The 14,768-nt window shown below is 51.3% G+C and overlaps 2 protein-coding genes across 2 annotated transcripts; one reads left to right on the top strand and one right to left on the bottom strand.

Annotated features, from left to right (window-relative positions):
* Positions 1 to 87: 87 nt before the first annotated feature.
* Positions 88 to 10,268, bottom strand: BRWD3 (bromodomain and WD repeat-containing protein). The gene is made up of 14 exons (XM_017153632.3): positions 10,017 to 10,268; positions 9,705 to 9,763; positions 9,533 to 9,562; positions 9,099 to 9,158; positions 8,267 to 8,513; positions 7,299 to 8,203; positions 6,399 to 6,713; positions 4,316 to 6,343; positions 3,681 to 3,940; positions 3,452 to 3,622; positions 3,116 to 3,389; positions 1,488 to 2,651; positions 1,247 to 1,424; positions 88 to 1,189 (listed from the first exon to the last, which is right to left on the bottom strand). The coding sequence occupies exons 1-14, from the start codon at positions 10,057 to 10,059 to the stop codon at positions 165 to 167; spliced, it is 6,759 nt and encodes a 2,252-aa protein (XP_017009121.2). The 5' UTR covers positions 10,060 to 10,268; the 3' UTR covers positions 88 to 164.
* A 550-nt stretch (positions 10,269 to 10,818) lies between these two features.
* Nab2 (Nuclear polyadenosine RNA-binding 2) lies at positions 10,819 to 14,641 on the top strand. The gene is made up of 5 exons (XM_070217551.1): positions 10,819 to 11,031; positions 11,120 to 11,345; positions 11,400 to 13,655; positions 13,723 to 13,992; positions 14,058 to 14,641. Exons 1-5 carry the CDS (start codon positions 10,990 to 10,992, stop codon positions 14,282 to 14,284), a joined length of 3,021 nt encoding a protein of 1,006 aa, XP_070073652.1. The 5' UTR covers positions 10,819 to 10,989; the 3' UTR covers positions 14,285 to 14,641.
* The last annotated feature ends 127 nt before the right edge of the window (positions 14,642 to 14,768 follow it).

The following is a 14,768-nucleotide window of genomic DNA, read 5'->3' as shown; positions in this document are numbered from 1 at the left end:
GTTTGATTGGTTTGGTTTTAAGACTGACAGTTACAATGACAAGTGACGGGATTTACTCTTACATATTAATCAATAATAAGAAATAAGACGCTAGAAAATGTTACAATGGTTTCTCGATTTAGCAATTAGATTTAATTTATACATAAAACAGTCTGCGTCTGCGGTCACTCCTTCAAGATGCCGCGCGCCTTGGCAGAAGGTTTGCGCACCCTGCCCCGGCTGCTCACGTTCACCAGCTGGTCATCCGAGTCCACCGAGCTGCCCTCCTCCTCCTCCTCATCCTCGTCGTCTTGATCCCGCTCGGTGGAGGCCTGCGATCGGTCCTGTGAGCTGGCATGACCGTTGCGAATTCGTTTACTCCGGTGCGAAAAGCCCGCTGCCGCCTCTTCCTCCTCGGACTGCTCATTGTAGCGCGGCCTCTTTTGATTCCGACCGGCGCGCTGGTTTCCACTCCGATTGGTACGACGACTGCGCGGACCCACATAGTCATCATCATCATCGTCGTTGTCGTTTTCGAACGAGTTATTCGATGGCGGGCGACGGGTGCGCCGCAACGGTCGCTCCTGCGTGGCCGCCGAGGAGGAGGAGGTTTTCGCCTTGCGCCTCGTGCGTCCATTGCTGGGCGAAACGTAGCTGGTCAGTGGCTGATTGTCCTCCGAATCGGAATCCTCTTCATCATCATCGGCGGAACTCTGCGAGCTGGAGCCACCATCGGTGCCCTCGTCGGACGCCGCAGCCTCCTCCTCTTCCTCGTGATCCTCATCATGGGAGTTTGCCTGACTGGCGCGTCCACGCAGACGTCTTGTTACCACGTTGCTCGTACTGTTGCTAGTGCTATTCGTGGTGGAGGTGGGTCGCCGGTGATTGGCTATGGCTGAGAGCAGACGTGAGTTCTCCAGGACATCCAAACTTGTGTCCAACTCATCGGCGTTGCGTTGATGACGCGACAGAATGCGTCGCGGAGCCCTCGATGAGTTGACATTGCCCAGGTAGTTATGGTCATGGGTGGACACCGCCGGCTGCTGTTCTGCCCGAGAGCCTGCGGCCGAGGACGTCGTGGAGGTGGCGTGCGAACGGGTCATATGAGTGTTTCGTTCCGGCGGCGAGGCCAAACGACGTCGCAGGCTGAGCGGATGAGGTGCAGCTGCTGTTGCTGTTGAGCTTGCTTTTGCAGGTGATTGGTAGTTTTCTGCACGGAAAAAATAGTTAATATCCCTTTTTTTTACAAAAAATAATTAAAACCTACTTTGCTGATTGTTGGCCAGCGGCTCGTTGTCACTGTCGTCGTCATCGTCGTCACTCTGGGCAGGACGCACGACGGTGTTGCGATTCGTGCGCAACTGACGGACAGGACCGGCGGCGGCCTGTGCCAAAGCGGCTCGACTAGTAGAGGGCACGTCGTCCTTTGTGGGCGTTGGCAGGATCTATAAGATTAAAAAGAGGTTACAAAAGTGCTATAAGGATTGTAATCTATCTAAGTGACTAACCTCCTCGGCTTCTTCGCTCTCCTCCTCCTCCTCTTCGATGTCGCTGCCGCGTCCCCATTCCGTGAGTGCCCGCTTGGCGCTCTGGCGCGTGGGCCTCATGACCGGCGAGTCCGTATCCGATTCAATGATGCGTCCGTTGCGCACTGGCAGGTGGTAGCTGTGATCATTTTCGGCGGCAAGATGTGATGAGGTTCTGCTCCCGTTGGCCCGGGTGTTTCGCGAAGGACTCTCCAAACTGGAGTTGCCGGCTGCTGCGGCACTGGTACTCGGTCCATTGCCAATGGGCTGCGATCTGCTGCTCGCCGAGCGGCCCTTTCGACGACCACCGCCCACCTGGGTGCTGTCCTGGGTGCTCTCGTCGTGCTGCGAGTGGGAGGCCGCCTCCTCGGCGGAACTGCCCACCATGCGACGAGTGCGCCGCGGTGAACCAGTGGCGGCAGCTGCAGCTGTTGTGGCTGGACTCTTGTTCATCCGCCGCCGCTTGCTGGAGTGGCCATTTTTCTGCCGGTTACTAGACGGTCGCTTGGCCCCCGATCTCCGGCGACTGCTGCGTCCCTCGTTGGGATTGTAGCTATCCTCCGAGTCGTTCACATTGGAGTCATCGCTCAGGCGTTGCCGCTGCCTCGCTCTGCGCGTGCGTGTCTGCTGGGGCGAACTATCATTGGACTGGGCTCGCTCCTCCTCCTCATCGCTGCTGGCATCCGAAGTGGCCTGCGCACTGGTCTCCTCCTCCTCCTCCTCCTCGCTGCTGCTGTCCTTGATTCGCCGCTGCTGGGCGGCCGAGGAGGAGGTAACGCGGTTGGAGCCAGACGAACTGGCACTTACGGCCACGCCGTTTCGTCGCCGAGAGCGACCACCTCTGGTGGCGGCCGCCTCCTCGTCGTCATCATCGTCGTCGTCATCATCCTCCTCCTCCTCCTCCTCCTCTTCACTGGAGGCCAGTGGTAATCTACGAGCCGCCGCCGTCGGCTTTTGATTGCGACGCGTTGAGCGCTCCTTGTTGGACCGCTTGTTTGGACTGCTGCTGGAACCACCGCGTCCTCCGCCGCCACTGCTGCCCGATTTGTTTTTATTGGCACGCCTGCAGGCCGCCTTCCAGCTGGTGACCACCGTCTTAATATGCGACTCAAAGAGCGCACTGAGTCGCAGGGTCATGGCATAGATCTGAAATCATAAATGGGTAAATTGATTAATTATTGGTTGAAAAATTACACGTTTCTTGGTGAAATATGTTAGTACACCAGGCTGTGAGATGAGAAACCTTACCGCTAGATTATCCTACATTAGATGATAGTCACGGAGATCGTCATTCATTTGGTTAGACATTATTTCAAAATGTTTTGATGGGTTATTTTTCATAAGATTGATTTATGTTTTTTTTGATGGGGTGGTTAATTTGAAGATCAAGTTTGAAGGCATGTTCACGGAAGGCAAAAGAAACGTAAAGAATAGATGGATGAGCTTGCATATGTGTCTACGTGAGTGAGTGTGTTTCGGGATGGGGGTCATTTAAACAACTTAAACGAAAAGGCAACAACAGCTGAGAAGGAGGAGGGATATCTCAGTCTTGAAAAGCAATAAATGACGATCTGATCTGCAACCGATCTGCCAATCTGCACTCCACTCACCCGCGAGCGTTTGTTGGTATTGTAGTTCTTCGAATTCTGTATGATCAATCGCACATCCTTGGCAAAGTCCAATGGATCGTCGTAGTTGCCGCCCAGTAGATCCTCCTTCACCGTGCGCAGATCCATGGGCGTCGCAATGATCTCCAGATAGTCCGGGAAATCTATGGTATCCACAGGCTCACGGAACGGCTCTGAATCGGTACGTGCCCACATCATATCGAGCAGTTGTCGGCAGTCGGCGCGCCAATCGCCTTCCGAGTGAATTCGCGTGGAGCTGGTAAATTCATTGATAAATTAGTAATTGTATGCTATAAACACGGAGAATATTATTTTTACCGTCGAGCGGAGGATACTCGTTGTCTGGCTGCTGCTGCAGCTGCCGAAGTTGTTGGTCCCGTGCTGGTCGAAGGCACCGGATCCGAATCCGCCTCGTTCTCCGACTCGGAAGAGTGGTACACATCGGCCAGCTGATGATAAACAGCAGCCACATCTATCTCATCCGCTTCCCTAAAAGATATTGCATTTATTTAAAAGGGCTTTCCTAGAATAGGTACTTTTTACCCACCTTATGATCCTCAGACAAAGATCTGTGACAATCCGTGAGTGCTTGACGATAATCGCGTGCCGACGGTTGTACTGCTCCGCATTGGTGGCCAGGTAGCGCACATCGAACTGGGCCGAGGTGATGCGGCGGTAGAAGTGGTTCTCAAAGCGAGACTTTACCGTGGTCAGATCGATGGGATACTCGATCAAATAGGCGTAGTCCGGATAAATGTTCAGGTCGACGGGGGCCAGGAAGTGTTCTGCTATGGAGAGACGCATTACCTGTAGGGAAAATCAATGGTAAATAAATAAAACGAACATTTAGAGTACACACAAAAAAAACACGTCGCCGTAAAATTGATATGTCCCTGTAAATGTCAGGTTTTTCATACTCATATCGTTTTTACCTGAAATATTCATAAAATTGATTTTAAATAATATCATTTTCCCGAATTCTCTCTCTCGGAGATTCTCTAACTTCGAATAAAGAGAGAAAAGCACTTGCAACTGTATGTGAGATGCGACTATACTATGAAAAATTGAAATATCGTTTTTACGGTTCGACTATTTCAAAAATAAAATTTATCTTAAATAATGTAAAATCGATCTACGTTTCATATCGATTTTTTTTTGGGTGTAGGTAAACTTAATCCTCACCTGTTCCAATCCATTGATTATACGCCTGCAGGTGCCGTCGCGATCCCCGCGATGCCATTCCTCCGACTTGGGCTGATACAGGGTGGCGCGTATCTCCTCTGGGAGAACCTCCACTGCACCACCCACTTCTACGGGCACCCTGGCCTGGTCTATGGGCTCCATGTCCCAGGGACTCATAAACTCGTACTCGCCATTATCCCAACGCACGCGGAAACACATAAAGGAGGAGTCGGGAAAGTCGGCGGAGAGGGCGTGACGCGATTCAATCTGGCCCATCCACCAGCCGTCGACAATCATGCAGCGGAACCGATCGCCAATGCTCCAGTTGCGTTGCACTGCCAAATCGAAGGTCTGGCGCAGCACCAGAAAGTCCAAAACGTCGGGCATGTCGTGATACTTGATCTTGAACGTCGTCCCCGTCATGTTGCCCTCCTCATCGATGATGGCCAGCTTCAGGCAGCACAGTCTCGGTGGTCGTATCTCGTACTTGATGCCAATCACTCGAACCAACTCATGATCACGCAGCGTGTGAAAGTTCCACGGCTCTGAGCTATGCGTCAGTTTATAGACCTTCTTCAGGCGCACGGCATCCAAGTACTTGGCGTGTCCTTGCCGAAAATAGACCACCTCATCACCCATTTGTGGGTAGTAAGGCGCCTTGCGTGGAATCACCTCCGACAGCCACTCGGCGGGACGATAGAGCTCCGGTATCTCACCATTGGCATCTGTGGGCGGGAACAACACTGTCTTGCGTCCCACTTTGCGGGCTCTCACCTGACCACCGCTGCCTCTGGCTCTGCCCGCCCGCTCATCATCGCTGCTGTCATCGCTGCTGCGAGGACGCCGAGACAGCGGCTTGCGCTTGGAGCGCTTCGGTGGCTCGAGATTAGGGCCAGGAGTATCCGCCACCCAATCGGAGTAATCAGAGCTATCCGTTTCCGACTCATCGCTGCTGTCCTCTAGGTTTTCCTCCACATTCGAGTAGCTGGTGTCGCCGGAAGAGTTGCTAGACACATCCTCCTCCTCTTCCTCGGGCGGCGGTGGCACCTCATCGAAGCGTTCCGGCTCCTGATCTCGTACAGCTCGCGTTCGATAGGCGGGTTGGGGTTGTCCTGCTCCTGGCTGGGCGGCGCCACGTCTACGGCCACCGGTTCGTGCGCCGCCGCCGCCATTGGCACGCGTATTCCTTGGCCTTCCCACACTGCCCGCCTGCTGCGAGGATGCCGCACTGGCCGTGTTTATCATGATCGGTCGGCGACGCATCTCGCGTTTGTACTCCTGCTTCTCGAACTGACCGGCCGCGTAGATGGTCTGCTTGAGGTTCTGCAACTGGGGGTACTTCATGGGACGCACATAGGTGCGTCGAATGAACTTGATGGGTAGTGCCTGCTGCGCTTGTGCCGGGCTGGGTTCTCCCGCCTGTTCCGGAGCTGCTGCTGCTGGTCCCGGTTGATCCTCGGCGGCTGGAGCAGCTCCCCATCCCTGGCGAGGAGTGCTTAGACGACTGCCCAAGACGTTGCCACGCGAGGATTGCCTGCCATTGGAGTCGGGCAGTTGACGATTGGTCAGGCGCTCAAAGGACTGGTTCGCTACGCTCGCATTTCCATCATTAGCATTGGCATTAACCGACTGCCGGTTGGCCAGAGCTGCAATCATGCGGTCGATGTGCGAGTAGTTGGCTCCTCCAGCTGCTCCTCCAGCAACAGCAGCTGCGGGGGCAGCCACTGCGGGTGCCGGAGCTTCTGCGGGTGCTACAGCGGCGGGCACAGGAACATCACCAGCTCTATCGTCGATTTGTACGCCATCCACGCCCACCGTAAGATTCGGAATCAATTGATCCAAGCTGCAGCTCTCACGGCCCGGCACAAAACGTTGAAACCTCGACGGATGCGGGTTGCCATCGGCGTCGACCAGGAAGGGCGGCGGCATCAGATGCGGCATTATCTGCGTCTGCTCGTCCACCACATGATGCTGGGCATCGCGCAGCAAAGGCCGGAAGTCCGTGTGAAAGAACAGCTCAGTGGGCAGCTAAAATAGATTAATTTATCATCTTATTGCTCTTAAAAAGAATTATTTAACTTACCATTTTGTACTTATCAATGCACACGCCTAGGCCAAAGATCAGGATGTGTCCGTGCGAGTCGGTGGCAGCTATCATCGTGCCATCCGGCGACCACTTGGCATCGAACACGCTGCCATGTCCCTGGCCATCGATGTCGTTGAGGAAGGTCGCCACACAAACGCCCTGGTCGATGTCCCATAGAAACACCTGGCCATCGTGACCGGCGGACAGCAGGACGTGCTCATCCCTTGGGTTTGACTCAAGCACATACAGCTCATCCTTGTGGCCACGCAAGACACGATGCAGCTTGGCTGACTTCGAGTCCCAGATTTTTATCTATTTAAGGGAGTAAGGAAAATACCAGTTGTTAGCAGGGTTCGGAAATTGACGGACATGTTAAGAACATGAAAAATTGTATTTTACAGTGTGAGCAAAATTGTTGACACGTGTGGCAAATACAAGTGTTAAAATGTGAAAAATAATTGTTAGCACACACAGCTCACTTGTGTTTTTAACACGACGTGTTTTTTACACAAATGAAAATTAAATTTCACAAATGAAAAACCAATATGGGCCATGACCTCTTATATGTTAGTTTTAACTATTTCAAAACATAAAATAATTCTTATACTCTAGAAAACCGTGAATTTTTTAGTTCAACATACAATTCTGACACTTTAGTGTTAAAAACACGGTGTGTAAAAAACTCGTCATGTTAATAACACGTCGTGTAAATAACACAAATGACATGTGTGTGTTAATTATGTTTCTAACATATGTAGGATACAATTTTTTACACACAAGTCAATAATTTTCTTTGACCTTAACACTTTGACATTTAACATGTTAATAACGAAAGTTTTTTACAGTGTGTGCTTGTTGTTAGTAAAGGTTTTAAGGCGGAGAATGCAGCATACTTACAGTAAAATCATTGACGGCTGTGATGACATAACGATCGGAGGCATCCCAGGCCACCATGGTCACCTTAAGCCTCTTTCCCTCCTCCGGTTCCGGGCAGCTGGCCAGACGCTCCGTCATGCACAGCTTGGCGCTCTTCCACTGCTGCGACTCAAAGGTCCAGATGTGTGCGGTGCCATCCTTGCTGCCCGAGATGAATCTCAGCCCGCGATGCGACCACTGCACCGAATCCACGGCATCTGTGTAGGCTTCTGTCTCGAGGATCCTCTTCGGACCATCCTCGCCCATCATGTAGACACGCACATGATGATCCGCAGAGCCAGCGGCCAGAAAAATGCCGCCCGGCGAGAAGGTGGTGCACATCATCTGCGCCTGTCCAGGTCGCAACTTCTCGTGATACTGCGTTGGCTTCGGGGCAAAGGTGATCTTCTGACCGCGCGGCGTTGAGTACTGCCAAAAGGCGATGGATCCGTCCGTGCTGGTGGTCACCAGATACTTGAGATCGCTGCACGGCGACGGGCAAAAGTTCACCGACGTTATCATGCCCGTGTGGGCGGACAGAACGGCAATGGGCGAAGTGGTCTGCATGTCCCACACCCTCAAAATGTGATCCAATGATCCGGCAGCCAGCATTGTGTTGTCCAGATTGATGGCTATGTCGGTGATCTCGGAGGAGGCGCCTCGCAGAGTGGCCAGCAGACGGCCATCTGCAGCGGACCAAATCTTTATAAGCAGATCATCGGCTCCGGTGATGATGTAGCGCCCGGTGCGGTCAAAGAGCACACAGTAGACCGAGGACAAATGACCCACGGTGCGGCGGAGCAGCTTCGTCCGGCGGTAAAGATCCGTGGGCACCAGCAGCTTGCGACGCACATCTCCGCCATGTTCGCGGCCAGTAAGAACTCGATCTGGATATGCAAATATATACCATTAGAAACCTATAAGGATTTGGAATACCACAAAATACCCACCCAAGTTGTGTGTGGGCTTGGTGAGGCGCGAATCCGGCAGTGAGACTCCATGGAGGCGGGTGCAGTAATCCTTCAGAGAGCGGTGGCAGTAGACGGTGTCCTTGGTGCGCAGGAGGTTCTGGCGACCAGTGCCCAAGAGTGAGTTTATGCCCGGCACACTGGGCGGCAGATCGCGATCCACCAGCGGACCCAGGCGGCCGCATATCTCGAGCAGATGATTGGCGCCAATGTGCTTGTACTTTCGTTCCTGCGGATTCAAATTCAAAAGTTAACGTTCGGTCTATCGATAAACGGGTCGATAGGCTTTGCATATATGGTTGTCTCGCTCTGGCGCAATGTGGTGGTTGCCTGCCCGTGTGTGTGCGCATGGGCATGTGCATGTGTGCGAAAGCAAAATGTCGGCTGGCTGCAGCTAATTGTTATAACTAAAATTACAACGCATTTGTTTAAAAAATTCTAGCTTTTCAAAAATTTTAATTTTTCCAGGGGTTTTAGAATTTTTGCACCCGTTCTTTGAGTTTTTGAAAAATGTTCATTTTTTTTACCCTTTAACCTAGTTAATGCTTAAGTTATTTGTTAATTTAGTAGCCATCATGATTGATGTCTTAAGTTGTAATGTTTTTTCTTTTTAAGCAAAACACTAATTTTTTACGGCCAACATTTTTCTCTATCCCCTCGATGACGTCACAAAGGCGCATGCAGGAAAGAGAGGGAGGGAGGGAGAATGCGAGAAGCAGACACACACACACTTACGCAACACTTATGCGCCGATCAAAAGGCGATTTAAACGATAACTTAAAACGCCTAATTGATTAATTATGAAAACACTCACCAGTTCCTCAAAGGTCTGTTCATGCTCGTTTCCCTGCCAATCGAGGCGACGCGGCAGAACCTGGGAATCGAAAGGTGTGTTATATATAGACTGCGGTATATATGTATGTATGTATGTATATATGCGACTGGCTCTTATCACTTGTGCACTCCGTGACGTCGCCGATGACGTCGCGGGGGCATCCCTATGATTTCTGTTTTTTTTTTCGTCTCTTTTTGGACGGACTATGACTATATCCCGTGGCCCCAGCAAGCCCACAATTCAGTCCGATTTCCAACTCTGAGACAAGCGGACGTCGTCGTTCGCTGCCGGCAGCAGAAACAACAAAAACAACCAAAACAAAGCGTATAAACAAACGCGGTTTTCTTTTTTACCCCCCTCCCTCCCGCCTATAGAGACGCAACTAAAATATATCCCAAAAAACCAAAACTCACCTTCTTCTCCTCGAGCTCGCGGATCAAGACCTATACAGAGAAATATAACAGGGGATTTGGATGCAAAAATTAGTAAAAATGTTTGTAAACAAAGCGGGTCGCGAAATTGCGCTCTTTTTCGGTTTCCGATTCCGATTCCATTGCGATCTCGAGAGCGCTGCTTTCAACCCACCTTTGCCGTCTCCTCCAGCGGCCCCTCGGCCAGGAACTTGGAGATGAGGAAGTACAGCTCTGCAAGAAAGGGGATTTCACGGGTTTTAGTGCAACAAGTAGTTGGAAACGCACTCGCCAGGAGTCGCCAAAACGGCACAAATATCTGGCCAAAGGGGCCCGTGCAATTCGCTTGGCCAAACGCAGGCGAAAAAACGCAGCCATTCGTATTCGAAGGGCGAGAGGCACAGACACACATTTCACAAAGTCAGGGGGGCTGCGCTACGAGGGGCGCTCGTTTGGGCCACCAGCGGCGCCCGGGGACGGTACGCACCTGGCCTAATCGCATCACCGGAACTGGGCTGTCTAGTTTCCATTATTCATCGCGAATTGAGGCTCCGATTATGACAAAATTGCAGTTGCTTTCTTCTAAAATTCTTTTCGCAGCTTCTTCTTCCCGTGTGACACTCGATTGCCATTCGCCCCGAGCGGTTCGCGCAGGCGTATCGATAGTTGGCGACGGGCCACTCACGAGCTATCGATTGTCGTTGGCCTGGGCCACTTTTGGATTTGAATTTTTGAAGAGAATAAGCAGCGCTTATGGATGTTTCGTAGCCTATTGAGATTTTTATTGTATTTTTAAAGCGACTTATCCCTGAGTAGAGTTTTTTTGTTGCAGTTTACTTTAGTTTAAGTAAAAAAAGGAGCTTAGCAAGGTTTTCATTCATTATTTATATGCGGCTCTAGACAAACAAAAATATTTTTGTTTTCGTATTTTTCATTTCATTTACCTGCAAAATTTCCAAACAATCATACAATTTTTCAGTAGAGAGTTTTTATGATTATGATTTAAATTTATTCAGCTAGAAAAAAATCCAAAAATGAAACATATAATTACAAATTAAAATTTTTTTCAACTTTTTTAAATTTGCCTCGAAAGTATATCGATTGTTTTTGAGTACTGTAGACATCCATTCGGGGCGAATGGCAAGGACTATTTTTAAAATTAGAGGACGTTTATTTACCATGAAACGTATACTCTTTAATTTAACTAAATTCTATTAAAATCTAAATAGTTTAAACTAGCTAATCGGGCTACTAAAATAGTAAATGAACTCCAATAAGAATACCCCCTATGTGGGCCGCCCACCACTAGTTTTGGATATCGGAGCAGCTGCGATAATTATTTTTTGGGAGATTTTGCCATTTTCTCATGTAATAAAAAATAGAAATAGCCAACAATTAGAGGCCCGTAGATAAATGCCCCCGGAAACCGAGCACGCGAACGGATAGAGAATCAAGCGAACATGGAGTGCAATCTGGGCAGCGAGATTGGCCAGAAGATGCGGGTAAGTGACTGCGGAAAATCAATGAACTCGTAATGGAACTCGACAAGGATTGACCCCTAAAACAAATGTTTTGCTATCCCTGAAATAGAGCGCCGTGAAGGCGAAACTGCTGGAACTGGGAACCGGCGGATCGTCCGGCTTCATAGACGACGAACTGCCGGACTATGTGATGGTCATGGTGGCCAACAAGCGCACCAAACAGCAGATGAACGCCGAGCTGAATCTTTTCCTGGGCGACCAGACCGATCTCTTTGTCACCTGGCTGCACGAGGTGCTGCAGAAGCTGCAGGAGGTGACTCTCCCTGCAGCCACTGGTAAGATGATAGCACTTCCTCCCCAGAAAACCCACTAATCCTATCTTTTCTTAGCTTCCAGCAAGAAGCGCAAGTCTCGTGGCCAAGCAGAAGCGGCTAAAACTAAGGAGAAGGAGAAGGAAAAGGACAAAAAGGGCTCCAAGAAGGACAAGAGGACGCACCGCAAGTCCGGCGATGAGCTGTCGGAGCCACCACAGTCGGGATCCACGGATGCCATGCCCGTCATCAGCTCCATCACCGATGTCTTCGCCGAGGAGCTGCTCGAAAAGGCCAAGAAAACCATGGACCTTGATCTCAGTGCCAAAGACGAGATCCTGCACAAAAAGAAGAAGCGCAAATCCATCGAGGATGTGGAGCCAACGGCCGAGATCACAGAGATCAGCTCAACAACAACAACCACAACGACGAGCGGCGTCAATCGGGAAAAAGATCTCGCCGAGCTGGCCGAAATCCAGAAGAAAATCCATGCAGCCAAGAAGCATTTACGTCAGATTGGCGAAATCGAGGACGAGAGCGATGAGGACGATGAGGACCTGCTGAATCTGAGTGCCCAGGACGAGTCGGTGGATCAGGAGCCCGAGGAGGAGCCGCCGCAAACGGAGGCGCCGCCGCGAAGAGCCAAGAGTCCCATTGTTTTCAACCGACGCGAGAAGACACCCGAAAGGCGCGCAGAGGCTGAGCCGGAGATTGATTCCCGCCAGGAAGCGGCAGCTGCAGCGGCGGAGGATCCGACGTCTGAAAAGTCCCGGGAAGATCGTTCTGAGCGGAAGTCCGTGCACGATCGGCTGGGCTCCAAGGCCCAGCAGCCGGCGGAGCGCTCGCAGCGCAACCAAAAGGAGCTCTATGTGCCGGCCCATCGGCGACGCAGTGAGCCCGAGGCCACCAAGGAGCGTGGCCAGCGGGAACGCTCGCGGGAGCGACGCTCTAGTCGCGATACCTCCCGGGACACCAACCGCAATCACCGCCAGCGTCGTTCGCCCAGTCCAGAGGCTCCAAGTACCAAGCAACGCATTGGTTCCCGGGTAATTGTGGCCGTTAACAAGCCGCCCGAACCGTCGGACGATGAGGATATGGCGGATAAACCGGTGAACTCCGTCATCAAGATCAAGCCGCGGCCACAGGTTTCTCCCAGACGGCAGGCCTGTAAGAACCTCCTGCTGCGTGCCGTCGCAGATGCCCAGCGCTCGACAATTCTGGCCAAGACTTCGTCGAAAAAGGAGAGCGAGGAGGTGGTGGGCAAGATCAGCAGCTCGCTGGGCAAGCGCAAATCGATGGATAAGAACGAACGCGAGAGGGATCGAGGCAAGCGGAGTGCAGCCGGCAACGAACTCTTCCGGCGAACCACTCGTGAGTTGGTCGTAAATGTGACCCAGCGCGATGGCAAGCGTACGCGGCGCTCCAATGAGAGTCGCGCCGAGATCAAGGTGGTGGAGGAGGAATATACCCCCTCTCTGTTGACTGAGCAGATCGAAACGTATGTGCCGCAGTTGCTGACCAATGTGGATGAACTGGATTTGCACATTAGCTCGCATGATGAGCCGAGTCCCAGTTCCGGAGCACTCAAAACCCAATTTGTGGTGACCTTAAACGGCGACAAGGGAGGCAACGGCAAGGGAGGCTCCTCCTATCGCAAGCGGCCGAGCAACTCACGCCGGCGCTCCTCCTCGCCCGTGTCCACGCCACAAGTGTCCTCCTCCAGCGCCGAGCCGACGTCCACGACGGCGGACAAGCGACGCCGATCGAATCGGGACAGGAGCTTCTCGCCCTCGCCCACACAGAGCAGTGGTTCGCCCTCCCTGCCGACGACACGCAGCCTCAATCGCAGCGAGGTGCTGCGGCAGCCGCAGGAGATTAAAAAGATCATCATCAAGAACGACACGGATGAGGATGATGAAATGCATGGATCGCCAAAGAAGCGTTCGCCCAATAAACGCCAACAGGGAGCCACAACCTCGGCCAATGGCCACAAGGACAATAAGGACAAAGCTCCTCCAATCGAGGAGAGATCGACTACTCCGCCGCTGCCGGCCAAACCAAAGCAGCGGCCGGAGAAGCGAGCTTCCAGCAAGGAGAAACCCATAAGATCGGAGTCAGTAGAGGCGCCAGCGGGAGCCACAGCCGCCGTTGTCTCCACTACAGCTACCAAAGCCAAGCACACGCCCATTAGATTCACACTCAAAAACGAGGACGAGCCGAGTCCGACAAAGAAGCGGCGTTCCGGCAGCCACGAACGCGATGCAGTGGGTCTCGAGAAGCGCAGAGTTCCCATACGTAATGCGGAAGACAGGAAGTACGACAACCTGCCGGCATGTAAGTTTACTATTTATATTATCTATATCAGTTCTCTTACTGACTACCTACTTTTTACTCTTTTTAGTGAGCGCAGTTAGCGTGGATTCAACCGTGCTGAAGGTGAACAAACCCAAAGAGCGCTGCAAGTACCATCCGAACTGCACCAAGCAGTTTTGCGAGTACTACCATCCCACGGCGCCCTGCAAGTCCTTCCCCAATTGCAAGTTTGCGGACAAGTGCATGTACTCGCATCCCAAGTGCAAGTTCGACATGGCCTGCATGAGCATCGACTGCAACTACGCACATGGGGGTCAAAGGGATCTCAGTCATGTGCAGCTGGCGGCGCCGCCTTTATGTGAGTTACTATTGTATTCCTTTTAAGATCCTCTAATAACTCTTTCTTCTGTTCTTATCCCACAGCCTCTCACGTCATCCCGGTGCAGAACTACAAGTCGATATCGGCTCCTGTCACCTCCACGACGGCGACCACGATGTGCAAGTACTACCCCAACTGCTCCAAGTTGGGCTGCACCTTTTATCACCCGAAACCCTGCCGCTTTGGCAAGAACTGCGTAAACAAGCTGGAGTGCATCTTCTACCATCCGGAGATGCAGAGCAAATTCAAGTGGGTGGCATCTTTGGGCTGAGTTGTTGGCCTGCACTGCACTGCGCGATCGAGCGGTATTTAGCAAATGTACTCTGGACTCCCGACTATTCGATACCACTGTCTTTCAATTGTATGATTAGGCAAGCTTGGAGTTATTTCTTTCTACATACACAGAGTTGTATACCTATTTAATTGATTGATTTTTATTTGCATTCATCCTATTGCTTATAATTAATAACTTTTATATTAGTCATTAGCAGCTCTCTCACTGAAATGATAAACAAAACAAAAGTTTGTTGTTCGTGCCGATTTGTTTGCATTCAAACCACAAAGTACACGTCATGCTAAAGTTGACGAATAAATTTAGCAATAGTTGCTACAAATTGGAAAAAGGAAAGATCTATTGTTGCTATTTACGGGGTGGCACTATAAATAAATAGACAATTAATTGGAAAAAAGTCGAAATATTTAATATTTATTATATAGTACAGTCTCTTAAGTTTACGCTTAGAAATTCTAGAGCA

Source organism: Drosophila takahashii, chromosome 3R, assembly GCF_030179915.1.
Source record: "Drosophila takahashii strain IR98-3 E-12201 chromosome 3R, DtakHiC1v2, whole genome shotgun sequence".
Lineage (NCBI taxonomy): Eukaryota > Metazoa > Arthropoda > Insecta > Diptera > Drosophilidae > Drosophila > Drosophila takahashii.
This window is presented reverse-complemented; position numbering and strand designations above follow the sequence as displayed.

Bases quoted from the DNA above. Each gene is read 5' to 3' on its own strand.
- Nab2 (XM_070217551.1), top strand. From the start codon at position 10,990: ATGGAGTGCAATCTGGGCAGCGAGATTGGCCAGAAGATGCGG. The intron at 11,346-11,399 runs GTAAGATGATAG...ATCTTTTCTTAG, and splicing joins GACTCTCCCTGCAGCCACTG to CTTCCAGCAAGAAGCGCAAG. The intron at 13,656-13,722 runs GTAAGTTTACTA...TACTCTTTTTAG, and splicing joins GTACGACAACCTGCCGGCAT to TGAGCGCAGTTAGCGTGGAT.
- BRWD3 (XM_017153632.3), bottom strand. From the start codon at position 10,059: ATGGAAACTAGACAGCCCAGTTCCGGTGATGCGATTAGGCCAG. The intron at 6,344-6,398 runs GTAAGTTAAATA...AATCTATTTTAG, and splicing joins GCATTGATAAGTACAAAATG to CTGCCCACTGAGCTGTTCTT. The intron at 1,190-1,246 runs GTAGGTTTTAAT...TTTTCCGTGCAG, and splicing joins GCTGGCCAACAATCAGCAAA to AAAACTACCAATCACCTGCA.